The sequence below is a fragment of the Orbicella faveolata genome, unplaced genomic scaffold (genome assembly GCF_042242905.1).
Source record: "Orbicella faveolata isolate gen_17 unplaced genomic scaffold, um_ofav_v1 contig_14, whole genome shotgun sequence".
In the NCBI taxonomy this organism is placed as follows: domain Eukaryota; kingdom Metazoa; phylum Cnidaria; class Anthozoa; order Scleractinia; family Merulinidae; genus Orbicella; species Orbicella faveolata.
In genome coordinates, this window is record NW_028301541.1 from 8,157,241 (window position 1) to 8,170,506 (window position 13,266).

General features: G+C 40.4%; 1 protein-coding gene across 1 annotated transcript in view; it reads right to left on the bottom strand.

Annotated features, from left to right (window-relative positions):
* The window catches only part of LOC110040151 (non-lysosomal glucosylceramidase-like), a 38,010-nt gene that overhangs the window by 2,875 nt on the left and 21,869 nt on the right, over nt 1-13,266 (bottom strand). Inside the window, exons 18-34 of the mRNA XM_089286438.1 lie at nt 12,857-12,906; nt 12,328-12,345; nt 11,552-11,606; nt 11,259-11,336; nt 10,225-10,354; nt 9,275-9,374; nt 8,237-8,327; nt 7,801-7,837; nt 7,239-7,328; nt 6,525-6,564; nt 5,367-5,501; nt 4,409-4,512; nt 3,396-3,471; nt 2,506-2,630; nt 1,820-1,975; nt 1,017-1,133; nt 420-498 (exon numbers count right to left, since the gene is read on the bottom strand). Of these exons, the coding sequence (XP_089142564.1) occupies nt 420-498; nt 1,017-1,133; nt 1,820-1,975; nt 2,506-2,630; nt 3,396-3,471; nt 4,409-4,512; nt 5,367-5,501; nt 6,525-6,564; nt 7,239-7,328; nt 7,801-7,837; nt 8,237-8,327; nt 9,275-9,374; nt 10,225-10,354; nt 11,259-11,336; nt 11,552-11,606; nt 12,328-12,345; nt 12,857-12,906 (1,481 nt within the window). The remainder of the gene's footprint in view (nt 1-419; nt 499-1,016; nt 1,134-1,819; nt 1,976-2,505; nt 2,631-3,395; nt 3,472-4,408; nt 4,513-5,366; nt 5,502-6,524; nt 6,565-7,238; nt 7,329-7,800; nt 7,838-8,236; nt 8,328-9,274; nt 9,375-10,224; nt 10,355-11,258; nt 11,337-11,551; nt 11,607-12,327; nt 12,346-12,856; nt 12,907-13,266) is intronic.

Here is a 13,266-nt window from a genome sequence, read left to right on the forward strand (position 1 = left end):
GATATTCCTTGTTATACCACTCGAAAGGGTTGAATAACTAGTTTGTAAAACACAACAAGGCAGAATAAATGAAGACATGATTGATCATCGCAGTTTTACACACAACTTAAGCAGTTGTGAAATTAAAGCCTGAAAAAAAATTCCTGGCCTGAAAGGGATTCCAACCCAAGACCTCTGCGATACCGGTGCAGTGCTCTACCAACTGAGCTATAGAGCTCATAAAGCTGGCAAGAAAAGACTTTGCAATATGTTTTATGTAAAACGCTTTTTTTCCCTAAGGAACTAAAGCAGTGAATTTCAGGTTCACCACAGAAGAAGAAATTTCAGTGCTCGGAGGATTGATGCCAAGAATCGAGAAATCCAATATTAAAAAAAAAAAAGAAATCCTAGACGTTTATTGATTGCATTAACTTGCTTACCCGAAAGTACTATCAGCAAGCGTTCTCCAGCTTTCAGCGAGACATCATCGTTGAACTTAATTGTGAGTTTTCCAGCCTCCTAATTAAAAAAAAGAAGTGTTGAAAACCAATACACTTGGCCGAACAAAAAACACCAAAACTAATGTATAGTTGCCACAGACATCCCTTTTCAAAATTCCCTGATTTTTCACTGATAAGAATGAAATTTTCCTGACCAAAGAAATGCAAAATGTCAGTTCTAGTAGCGGCTTCTTTTTCCACTTGTTCATTAAGAGTGATAATTTTAACCAAATTTTCCTTTTTCATTAAAGAAAAATATTATCGTTGATATCACAGTGACCTCAAATGTTTCTTCCAGCCTTCAATGGTTTTAAATCAGCCGTATTAAATTACTTCAATTTTCCTTGACTTTTCTTCAAACTGTCAATTTCCCCTGACTGAAAATAAACTTCCCTTACGTTTCCCTGACCTGGAAGAATTTTTTTCTCTGATCATTTACTGACCTGTGGTGGCCCTGTAATGCAAATTCGATTTCCTACAAATTGCATGCTTCCGTGATTGTAACTAACAGTATTATGACAAACTTTACTGAATTACCGTTGCGGCTGTCGTGTCCAGCGGTTTATTGTCGTCGCTCTTGCGCACTACAGTGAAGGTAGCACGTGACTGTAGAGTTAACTGTGACAACTGAAGTTCTCCATGATGCACACACAGCTAGGAGGTTAGAAAAAATCAAATAAGACATCCCAAGAACAGTTGGTTCGAGTTCAAGAACACACTGACTCAGTCACTGGTAATGCATAATGTAATCAGAAATAGAAAGAACATTTTCAAATAAGCTTACACGCAAATTTTCAGGTTCATATCCTTTGAGAAGGAATTTCAAGGACATTAGAAATTAGAAGGATTCGTATGGGAAGAAGACGCTTTGCCCTCCAGTCACGCTTCCGTGGTTTTCCAAACAAATCCTTGTAATTTTGCAAGTTTCTAAGCTGCCATAAAATCTTTGTCTTTCGGTTTAAGAACCTCGAATTTTCCATTCTTCCTAATATTTTACCCCTCTTTCTATCTCCGATAGCTATATAACAGCAGCTTCTTTTTGTAGTGAGTAATAACGGAAAATGTTCCTGGAGGGCAAAACTTCCTCGCTTCCTTGCAAAACCTTCTAATTTTAGCAATATTGAAATCATCATTAAATTTCAACCTTACAGGGCATTCGTCTGAAAATTGGTGTCCTGGCTATTTAAAACATGCTCTTTCCAGTTCTGGAATTCCCATAGCTGTAGCTAAAAAGCTTAGAAAATATCGTTCACGTGACCAACTGATCCAAAAGGCCTACTATGAAACAACAGCCATAAGGAGAAATGGATGCACGTTAATTAAGATGCTTCAAAATTAACCTCAGCCGTTCCACTTCGCATTTCAGCATCTCCTTTCTGTTTAAACTGGCCCCAAGCAGTGGCGGTGATGAAGAAACCACAGAAGTCTGACGGGTTAATTCGTGGAGCAAATCCAAGACTGATCACAGGGTTACCAGCCTCTCTTAAACGCAAAGTCTGCGAAATTCAAATGAAAAAAAGCTGACTTCTTTGCTTAAGTACAAAATAACAATATATTTTTCATGAAACATTTTTGCCACAGACATCACTTTTCAAAATTTCCTGACTTTTCTCTGAAAAAAAAAAAAAACATTTCCCTGACCAAATAAATACAAAATGTTAGATTTACGGCGGCTTCTAGCTTCTTCCTACAGCCGTCCTTTCCATCCGTTCATTAACACTGATAAGTTTTCAATAAATTTTTCTTCTTCATTAAGAAAAACATATCGTTGAGATCACAGTGACCCCAAATGTTTCTTGCAACCTTCAATGGTATCAATAAATGAGCAGTGTTAAAATATTTCAATTTTCCCTGACAACAATAACAACAACTTTATTTACTCACACATTTACACTGACTTTTCTTCAAAATGTCAATTTTCCCCGACTCAAAATAAAATTCGCACTTCCCGCCCCCCCCCCCCCCCCCCCTCGCCCTGACAGGTGGCAAGCCCGTAAAAGTTCCGAGAGGTGTTTCAATAATCTACCTGACCAGACGCCAACTCAAAGAACAAAAACGCTGCCATGGGTCGAACGTAATGGTCTCCGCACTCGATTTCATTCCACGGGCTTCGGCGAGTCCCGTCATACTTCTCTCGGGTATCGGTCAAAACTTCAAAGAAAGAAAATTAATGAGATTGTAACTGAAATGACATAATAGCAAAGAGTTCACTTGACGCCTTGTTGCGTTCCTTAGGAAGGCAAACGCAGGGAGGAGTGACGGAAAAGAAGAAAAGCGGAGAGGACTATGACATCGGGAGTAGGGGGAATTGAGGCAAGTAAATAAAAAGCAAAGGGGATGGAGAATAGGGGGATTGAGAGACTGAAGGAGTTGGGAAAATGTTGCAGAGAGGGAGTTGCTAGCAAATATTAATAGCCTGATGACCAAAGTTTAACCCTAACATATTTCAAACACAAACGACATCAGAAAGTAACGAGTATTTTACAGTTGCCAGACAAAAAAAAAAAAACGCTTCAATAAATGGACCTTTTCGCCGATACGGCGGCCATTTTGAATTCTATTGTTTCAAATAGCTATTAAGGGATGCTTAGAGGGGGAAAATGCATACTAATGCCCCCTAAGCATCCTTTAATAATGACACAATAGAATTCAAAATGGCCGCCGTATCGCCGAAAAGGTCCACTGTGATTTTCCCCGAGTGAAAGTAAAAGAAGACATGCCAGATTATCCCCTCCCCAGTCTCCGCGCGCTTTATCTTAATTGCAACTGTCAGCATCTTTTCCCGTTGGCTTTCCACACATTGCTTGTCAATCAAAGAGGCTGCACAACAGGAAAACCAATCTATTAACCTCAAAAGTTTGACAACAATTGTGTAAGATCAGAGATTGGTCAAAATAACGAAGGGACCGATTTTACCTTTAAGAGCTGTGGTGATCATATTTTCGCTCAAGCACAGCTGCGCAAACTCGTACTCTAAACCTGTCCAAGCTCCCTGAAGCAAAGAATGATAACAAAAAATATGAGAAGCGAACATGTCACATAATCGTCCTGTCCAAACGAAAGATTGCGTGACAATTTAAGCATTTACTTGCTGTTAAAACACTATACGGAGATTTCGATGCAATTCTCTTTTTACGCCCGTCCTGCCAAGAAAATAGAGAGCTTAAGCAATGAGGACGGCTACCCCGAGGACAACGTCTAGTAAAAAATGAATTTATATTTTACCTTCAAACCTTTCTCAAGCTAAATATGTAATGCCAGCGTTCAATTCGAAATGAAAATACGAAAAATTAGTCCTGGGTTGCTTGTATCATTATTATTGTTGTTGTTGTTGTGGTCGTCGTCGTCGTCGTTGTCATTATCATCAAGGTGATTCCTTAGTACTGCATTGCGCATCCCTACTGCGCCCGATTTTCGCGTCATTAGCGCGCGCACATGAGCGCGTGCGGGTACAAAAAGTAAGAGCTAAGTTCGATAGCGAAATAAATGCTCCTTTTCTCTTAAACGAGCACGGTGACCCCCACGTTTTCTTTCATAACAACAGCAACAGCATACCAAGTTTCATCGGAAATTTATGGCGGCTTCTTTTACTAGGGGAATCACCTTAAGTTCTCTAATAGGGAGGTGACATCACTTATTTAAAAAAACAAAATGAAGATTACACCTCAGAATTTCGCCAACCCCTATATCCTTTCAGTTAGTACATCGGTTTCAGAATTATCCTATTGCTAAATATGTAAAGTCTGCCGTTTTGCCATCCCGGTTCACGTTCGATTCGATTTCCGCCATCAAATTCGTGAATTTGGTAGTTCCCAGTCCTTGTGAGACACAGCCAAATAACAATAATAAATAAGAAAACAAACAGAAATGAATAAGATAAAACAACAACAACAACAACAACAACAACAACAACAAAAACATCAACAAACCTCGCTGCTGTATCGGAAAGGATGATTTGGAGGTGCACCCGGCCATCGGCCAATATACATTCCAGCGTCACGCTGATCAAAGAACTTCCTGGGAGTCTGGTCAGCTAAGTAACAAAATGTTACTATCAATATAATATTAATACTATGACAATGTACCAATGATAATGAAGTAGTTTAACAATTTTTTTTACTGCCTGTCCGCAAGGTAATATTTCAAAACTGTAAATTGATAAAGTTGCGTGACAGCCTGTCTAAAAGCCAAGCTAACATTTCGTGAGAATGCTTGTTACAACTCACCATCTCGGAGAATTAAGTACGCATGCGTTGTTTGGCAAAGCTGAAGTATTGCAAACTCGTTCTCTTGCGGCGCAAGCTTGACGGAACGAGCGATTCTCGAGAGTTCCGTTACGGGTACGATTTTTATTGGTTATAAAAACAATGGAAATAAGCGGAAGTGAACCACCAGGGTCCCGATTGAGTCACGTGTTTGTCAGCTTGGCATGCGCACTTCAACCGGAAGTCTAATATTTTGGGACTTCAAATAGGATCTTTCCAGGGTCACTCGTGTCCCGGTGGGAAACTCATCGGGTGTTTCAACTGGCATCTGTCCCTCCCCTCCCTACCTAATTTTATATTTTACCTACGAATCTCGCGATACTCTTAAGTCATTTTCTTTTGTTTCTCAGTGTCAAAACTATCACGAAACTGAATCTGGGACACGGCGAAACATTTGATATAAAAATAAAAAAAATAGCCGTCGTGGTTCACGTTCTCCAGACAACGTAGAATTTGATCATTTCACGTTGTTGTTTTGGAGAGGACGGCAAAGAAATGTACCAAGAATTATAACGCACGTGCACAGCCATTGTTCTCCTCGTTAAACCTTTTATTTAGCGACGTTCCTGCTGCCGTTGCCGTCGTGGTTTTCTTAAACTCCCCATTAGTTACCGCAGCATACCTGGATCGAAGGAGTCCACATGGTTTCTTAAAAAGATGTTTTGCAAAGTGCTTTTGACGTGCTCCTCTGGTAGAAGATAACCCAGCTGCAACGCAAATGCCCACCACTGACCAACCAAACAATCGACGAATGTTGCTAGGAAAATGGATAGGAGTAGAAATTCTCATTAATGGTTGTCATGCATTTCCTTTCACGCTAGTGGTGAAAATTTGTGGTACATCTAGAAAAATCATTAATTTGGTGGTGCATCATTATCATAGCCGTTTGGTAGGAACACACGTTGCCAGAGCAAAGTCGTGCACGCAAATCTGACCGCCCTGGGCTTTCAGCATTCTTCTGTGTTGGTCGAAACATAAATGAGTCCATTTATTCATCCCTAACTTAAAAGAGCTACGTCACGGTTTGAGCACCTTGAAAAGTGAATAGCCTAAATTTTTCAAGTTCATCGTTTGTAACCCGTGTCAATCTTCTCCATCCTTAACCATCCTTGTTCCTTTATGGTTTATTATAATCTGTTAGGTGTTTTGTTATCTTAGTAAACTATTATTTTGAGGTTTCCTGCAATTTAAAGGTAATTCTGTACGTGACCAAAATAACTCGAAAATACCGTGACTGAGCTCCTTTTAAGATTTGTTGTCGATGAAATTACTAAGACCTATCTTTGCTGACGTCATTGTTTACATTTTTCCTCATTAACATACGACTGCGTGGAGAAGGCATCATGCTAGACACGAATTGACTTAAACATTGTAAGAGCTTCTGAAACTAAGTAACTGGTGAAATTTCTGTCTCTTTCTGGTGTAATATTCAAGAAGAAATCGGCTTTTAAAAACCGCATAATATCTGTGTGGCACAAGCGCTAATGAGCTCGAACACTCTTTGCAAAATTTTGAGCCTTAAATTTTTAGTTTTTAATCCTCGTCGAACAACAGGATTCAATACGACAACAACAACAACAACTTAATTAACGTGTCTTGTTAAAATAGCCGAGGGTAAAACCCTCTTCAACATCATATCGGCATGTTATACCCTTTCAATTTTCAGAACTGATGTTTTCGTAGCTTAATCAAGACCTGACTCACTTATGTTAACGAGGCAAATATTGTTAACAAAGATTTCCCTATAGGAAAAAATACAATACGCGAAGGCTTGACTCACCATCAGAAAGTTCAGCTGTTTGGTGCTTTAGATCGACTTCCTAAAGGAACAAGACAATGGAAGAAAGGGGATTTACCAGATGCTCAAATTAACCACCGTTATCACAGTCATGCCTTCATCATACACCCTGTCGCATCATTAGAGACCTTTAGATTGGACTACAGGAACCAGGTTGAGTATGAGTACGATTTTTGAATTTCAAACCAGTGACGTTTCCAGAGCCCTAGTTCTTCATGGTGTTTTTATGTAGAGAGGGTAGCTCATGGGATGAGATGGGTATGTGTTGTGATAATGTGAAGCCTGCAAACTAAAATTGAAAAATCGCTCTCGTACTCGATCTCACACTCGCACTCAAATCTGAAGTCCCCTATTAATTGTTCACATACAACTTCAAGCACTGCGATGATCAATCATATCTTCATATCTTTCTCCGCAGTTCTAATATATGATATTTTATATATTCACTTGTATCAAACGTTTCAGTCCTAAAACCAGAAGGCGATGCAAACGAAAGCTGATGAAACCTAGTACTAAACTCACTAAAAAGTAAAACAAGTTTTTGTCCATCACTTTACAAAGTGTCTTCAACGTAACATGCTGTAACAAGCTCCAAGACACGCAACCTCGTCCTGGTAACGAGATTGAAAGTTACACCACAATCTTCACGAAGGCCCTCTTTTACACCGGGAGGTCCCTTTTAAACTTGGAGCTCACCTGTGTGTACCAATCTTCCTTGGTGAAGCAGGTGCTGTCGAGATTGGCGCTTCCCAGAGCAAACCGTTCGGCGTATTTACAAGCGAGGTCCTAAAACCACAGAGGAGACAAGTAAGAGAGTGTGCAACGTTCTGCCAGTTAAAGTTGCTACATCACGGTTTGTGCTTCTTGAAAAGTTTAGCCTAAATTCTTGTATTTGTTTCTGTTTCACTTGCATGCTTGAAGTCTAGTTTACAACAGTCAACGAGTTTCATTGATTTAACCAGGGCGATCGAATTCTACAAATTAGGTGGAGAAGCAAGCCAATCGCAATTTAGTTCAAGTGAATTCCTCCCCCCCCCCCCCCCATCCACCCACCCCCGAGGTGGACGCTTACAACTTTTTCTCCCCTAAGGAGGTACGAATTCTAAAACGACACATTAACCGATTTTTAACCCCATAAAAGGTAGCATGAGCGCCCCGTTCCTTTTCATATGGGAGTTTCCTCCGGGTAATTTTCCTCATAATTTCACTGAAAGCAAACACTGAAAGCAAGGCATTGGCAATAAAAATGCTACTGCACCATATCTTCCTGAAGCTTTGCCATCTCTTCCGCAGCTCTGCAACACAATGAAAAGTAAAAGAATTCATTCTCTGTCTAGCTCTGAGGCAAATAGAGAGAGAAGCTGAGCGCAGCGAATCTTCTCCCCGTTTTCATGTCAGTGCAATTTGACAAGGATAAGTTGTTACTTAGGACGTCACCTTAGCCAAAAGCCTCTAAAGAAACATTTGAGCCGGTTCTAATTTGATGAGAGGATACGAGAGCCGACGGGAGACGCCAAAAGTCTGCGAGAAACAACGACAGCCGCCGACATCCCACGAGAGTCGATGAGAGTCGCCGAGAGTCACACAGACCAAACAAAAGTCGACAAGAAACACCAATAGAGTATAAGATAGTCACCGAGAGCGCTCGAGAGTCGACGAGGGTCACCAAGAGCGTTACAGAAACATCAATTTACCTGAGAGCACAATGATACAGAGTGCAGGTAAAAGTAGTCACGCCATAGAAAGTAGTATCATAAGTGTTGGGTTGCGGACCATGAATTAACCCTGAAAGAAAAAGAAAGAGAAATATCTCAGGTATTTTTTGCTATTTCATTCCCATCTCCAACAACAACAAACAACAACAGAAGCTTTTATTTCACCCCAGAGTTGAAAATTACGTTGTTTTGCTGGAATAAAAACAAAAATGACAAGGGTGCTGGCTACCCGAAACAATGTAAGAGTCAAAAATACAAGGCAGCCAGTTTAAAGAAAAGCTATTTTACAAGTTTTAGTTTAGGTCAGGGACACGAACACACACAATAATATAAATAAACAAAGTTAAGCTCCGCTAATTCACACAACCGTACCACTGATTAAAGAAACGAAACAATTACGTGGTGGATGGATAATCCGTGCGGTTACCTCAAAATAATTGTTTGAAATTGCTTATAAATTGCCCATGGAAGGGGAGATCGGAGAACGAGGAAGGGGGGCGGGGGGTGGCTTTGTAACGGGGAGCCATAGACACTTTATTTAAACACCGTAAAAACATCAGTTACAAATTCCGATTTAAAAAAGGAAACCTGATTTACATGGTTGCCGTGTGGGAATACGAGGAGGACAGTTGGCGATTTATCTCATTTCTAAAGTTAATAAAAGATCTAATGGCTCTGACATTAGGTGGAAGGCTATTCCACAAATGTGCCCCACTGTAGCAGAATCTACGTTTCAAACAAATCGGTACGGGGCTTAGGCAGAGCTAATTGTTTTCAATATTTCCGAGTCCATAGTCCGAGTTGAAGGGTTTAAATAGGCCTTTCAGGTACTCCGGAGTCTGATCGTTTAAAGCTTTAAACATTAATTTCAATTTTTGCTTTTTTTCTTCTGATATGCAGCCGAGGGGTCATTAACACAAAATTGAATTTTTGATTCTAGGAGAGGGCTAACAGGAGGGAGGGAGCTAAAAAATAGCTCCTGGGATTTAACACAGTCATTTTAGAGAGAATTTTTACCGTCTCCCGCTGCGTCCAATTCTGTCATCCATCGGGCCATGATTTTCTTTACAACCGGCCACACGCCATCAAACCACTCTTGCGATGCTCCGTGAAGAATCTGAGATAGTAAAGACACAAACAGCGTTGCTGTACTGCTGTAAAGTTCTGTCCCGTTACACGGTGCTTAAAACGTCAAGAGCAGATCCAAGAAGAAGCAACTCCTGTTTTTACTAACGTCACTGCCATGCGCGCTAAGGGACGAACCATTATCTTATTGAGAAGGGTGGGCTGGGCAATAGTCCAGTTTGGAGTTCGCCATGACCGCCGATTAAAAGCAACGAGAACGCATTTGCACAGGGTTAGCCTCGACTTAAAGTAAAATATTCACAAATTCCCGCGAGAAGATCACCTGTTTACAGCTCTGTGTATCGTTTAATTTTCAAATTTGCGGCACCTTCCCGCCGGTATTTGTGAATTTTTTTTTTTTTACCTGGGGCATGAATTTTTTTCACTTCTAGGTTGAGCAACAGCTTGTGCAAGAATGTTTCTATTTTTTAACATCAAAAATCTAACTGGATAGTACAAAGCACCTGGTCGAGGTTTTTTTCTCCCATGGCTCCTCTTCCACCATGTTTTTCAGCATTTTTGCTGTGCGAGTTTTTTTTTTTTACAAATTGCCCCACCCCCACAACCCCCCTCCCCTAAAAAAATAATGGTCCGTCCCTAAAGCTCGTGTAAAGAATTTTTTGTAAATTCAGAGCATACTACGGGACCGTGTTCGATAAAATAGTTAGCTCTGTATATGCTCGTCTATGATAGTCGGTCCATTCTGTGCCTAATTAAGGGTTGTTGACAATTTAAATGTCTTATATAATTATTTCGCCAAACATGTTTATATTTCCCTTAATAAACGCCGCATTAACGAAACTTCCTTAAAAAGATTCGTTTTATAAGGTGCACGTATTTACCTCCCTGTAAGTCTTCAATACAGTTCCTATCTCGCCATCTACACATACAGTTGTAGAAGCAGGATTCACATCAGTGTAGTTTGGCCAAAACGTCCATTGGCGTCGCAACTCAAGTGGCACAGTTGTGCGACTGAAAAAGGAAAACAAAGTGTTTGAATTAGAAATTCAAAGTGTAACGGAAAAGTCCACCATAAAACCACTAGCTTTCAAGAGGACACACCGACCTCAGGGAGCAGTGTGTGTTTTCCCCCATCTGGTTGTCCCGCGCTTAGAATCAGTTATATGTATGTGTTCCCTCTGTTGGCACTGGTTACTGGGCCCGCGGTGCTTTCGCGCTTGAAACTAATCACTCTGGTCACACATTTTCAAGCTCTTAACACGGTCACCGGTTAAATATTTTCCCGCGCTTGGCACTGGTTACATATTTTCCTCCGCTTGGTACTGGTTACATGTTTTCCCATGCTTGGCACTGGTTAGATGTTTTCCTGCGCTTGGCACTGGTTACATGTTTTCCTGCGCTTGGCACTGGTTACATGTTTTCCCGTGCTTAGCACTGGTTAAATGCTTTCCCGCGCTTGGCACTGGTTACATATTTTCCTGCGCTTGGCACTGGTTACATGTTTTCCCGTGCTTGGCACTGGTTACATATTTTCCCGCACTTGGCACTGGTTTCATGTTTTCCCATGTTTGGCACTGGTTACATACTTTCCCGTGCTTGGCACTGGTTACGTGTTTTCCCGTGCTTGGCGCTGGTTACATATTTTCCCGTGCTTGGCACTGGTTACATGTTTTCCCGTGCTTGGCACTGGTTACATATTTTCCCGCGCTTGTTACTGGTCACATGTTTTCCTGCGCTTGGCACTGATACATGATTTCCCGTGGCCCGCCTTTGACACCAGTGGCATGTTTTCGCTTCAAGTTCTGACTGACATTAGGGCATTAATTACGCTCGTTGCGATTAACCAGATGTACTGACACCGGCATTAGCTTTACAATAGTCAGTTGATACAGCTGAAGTTTAAGACTAGCAGTACCTTGGTATGATGCCATTAGGAGAGACCTGCTGTTTCATGTCAACAACCCGCATGGTCCTTTCCAAATCTGGGAAACAGCTGTTGACAAAAAGTGATTCTCAAATATGACAAGAAGAAGATAGTTTCTATAAAGTACATATGGGCTATTAACCAAGTGTGAGGTCAAGATGGCTGGATATTGGCCAAACTCTTTTTCTTTGCGTGTTTACGGACTGAGACGGAGTTGACACACAGGAGTTGAACAAGCTTGGTTACTAAAGGATTTAATACATGGAAAGAGAACACTGACTTACTTTGCGATCGCCATTTCATAGTTGAAGACATGGGTGCAATTTAGAGGACAACAACCTAACAACCAAGAAATGAAGAACATGTTCACAAGTTCAGTGAAAGTACAAAATATTAGCATCGAGGTGCCAGGGCTTCAAATAACGGCCGGTCAATGGACAATGTCCGGTCAAAAAAAGGTTTTGTCCGGTCAAATCCTTAGATGGCCAGACAATTTGTCTGGTCGTTTACGCTGGTAAGGAAAAAATTTAGAGTTTCAAGTTTAAAATATTTAAAGCTTCAACATTATTGGCGTTTGTGGAAAAGGAGGGCAAAAAAGATGGATACTTAAATACCAGACCAAGAACTTAATAAACCTAAGAATAAATGATTCATAATAGTCAAAATATCCGGCTATTGTTGCAAATTTTCGCACAAATGTGATACTGATTTTGCTGTACCATGCGTTCCACTATTCCTGCATTGAGATCGATGCTCATGTACAATAAATGCTTTGAAAATTTACTTGTTTTGTATTTAAACATCATGTGAAGGGAGGAGGGACACTTTTGTAGTGTAAGACGCAATCGATGTTTGTCCAGCCAAAAATGGGATATGTCCGAGCAAAAATAGGTTTGACTGGACAATTTGACCGGCGCCAGCCGGGAAATTATTTGAAGCCCTGAGGTGCACTGCGCACGCGTGAATTTCACAGCCTGTTGGCCATGCTGTAGTAAGCGTCTGTAACAATCTTATCCATGAATCTTGGATGAAATTTATCGTAAGTTTTAAGTTAACTCACCTCCCATCTTGTTACAGCCTGTCAGCGAAAATACAACGAAAAGGAAAAAAATGAGTATTAATCTCAAACTTGAAAATTCATTATCCTCACTGATCGACCAGGCGCATTTAGAGGTCGTTAAAAATTTGCCAATCCATATTATTTCAAAATTCTTGGTATACTTTGATAGCCATCTTTATGAGCTTTAATTTGATATGGGGGTTTTGGTACCTCTAAAGGTATATGGTAACCTTAACCATGAACACTGCCTGTCATAATGTTTTCTGGACATGATCCCACACTGGCCAGTTTATGTGACTGTTTACTGTGATAGAGTCCATGGGGTTAGTACATAATTTCCATAAACCACTGTTTTCATTTTCCAAACTCAGCGTAATGTAATATCCTGAACAGCAATTTAATTTAGCTGACACAATTTTACTGGATCAAGACCTTAGCACAACTTGGACAAAATTCTAGAACTTGACTAGGAGATTACTGCAGTTTCGAAAACACGTTTTTTTCAGTCTTAGACAAGACTAAGTCATACCTTCAAACCCGTAGAGATTGCCATCACCCATCCACATGCATGTAGGAGATCTAAGGAAGCGATATTTACCCGAGTGAGACCTTAAGTTAAATCTCGAACATAACGTAACTTGTCAACTCGAACTTCACTTATATAAGTATTGCAAATAATGTGAAGTAGCTGTATTCGTATCGTGAGTAGTGTAAAGTGGCTGTATTTAAGTGATAAAAGTTGTGTAGAGTAAATGTATTAGTACTAGAGGTCAAGATATACATCTTATTAGATGTTTTGGTGTGTAGTGTCGCTGTATATTTTTACGAGTTGTGCCATATTTTGACGAGACCGTAGGGCGAGTCAAAATACAAACAACGAGTGAAAATATAAAGCGATACTAACCACCGAAACATCTAATAAGAGATTTATTATCCAAC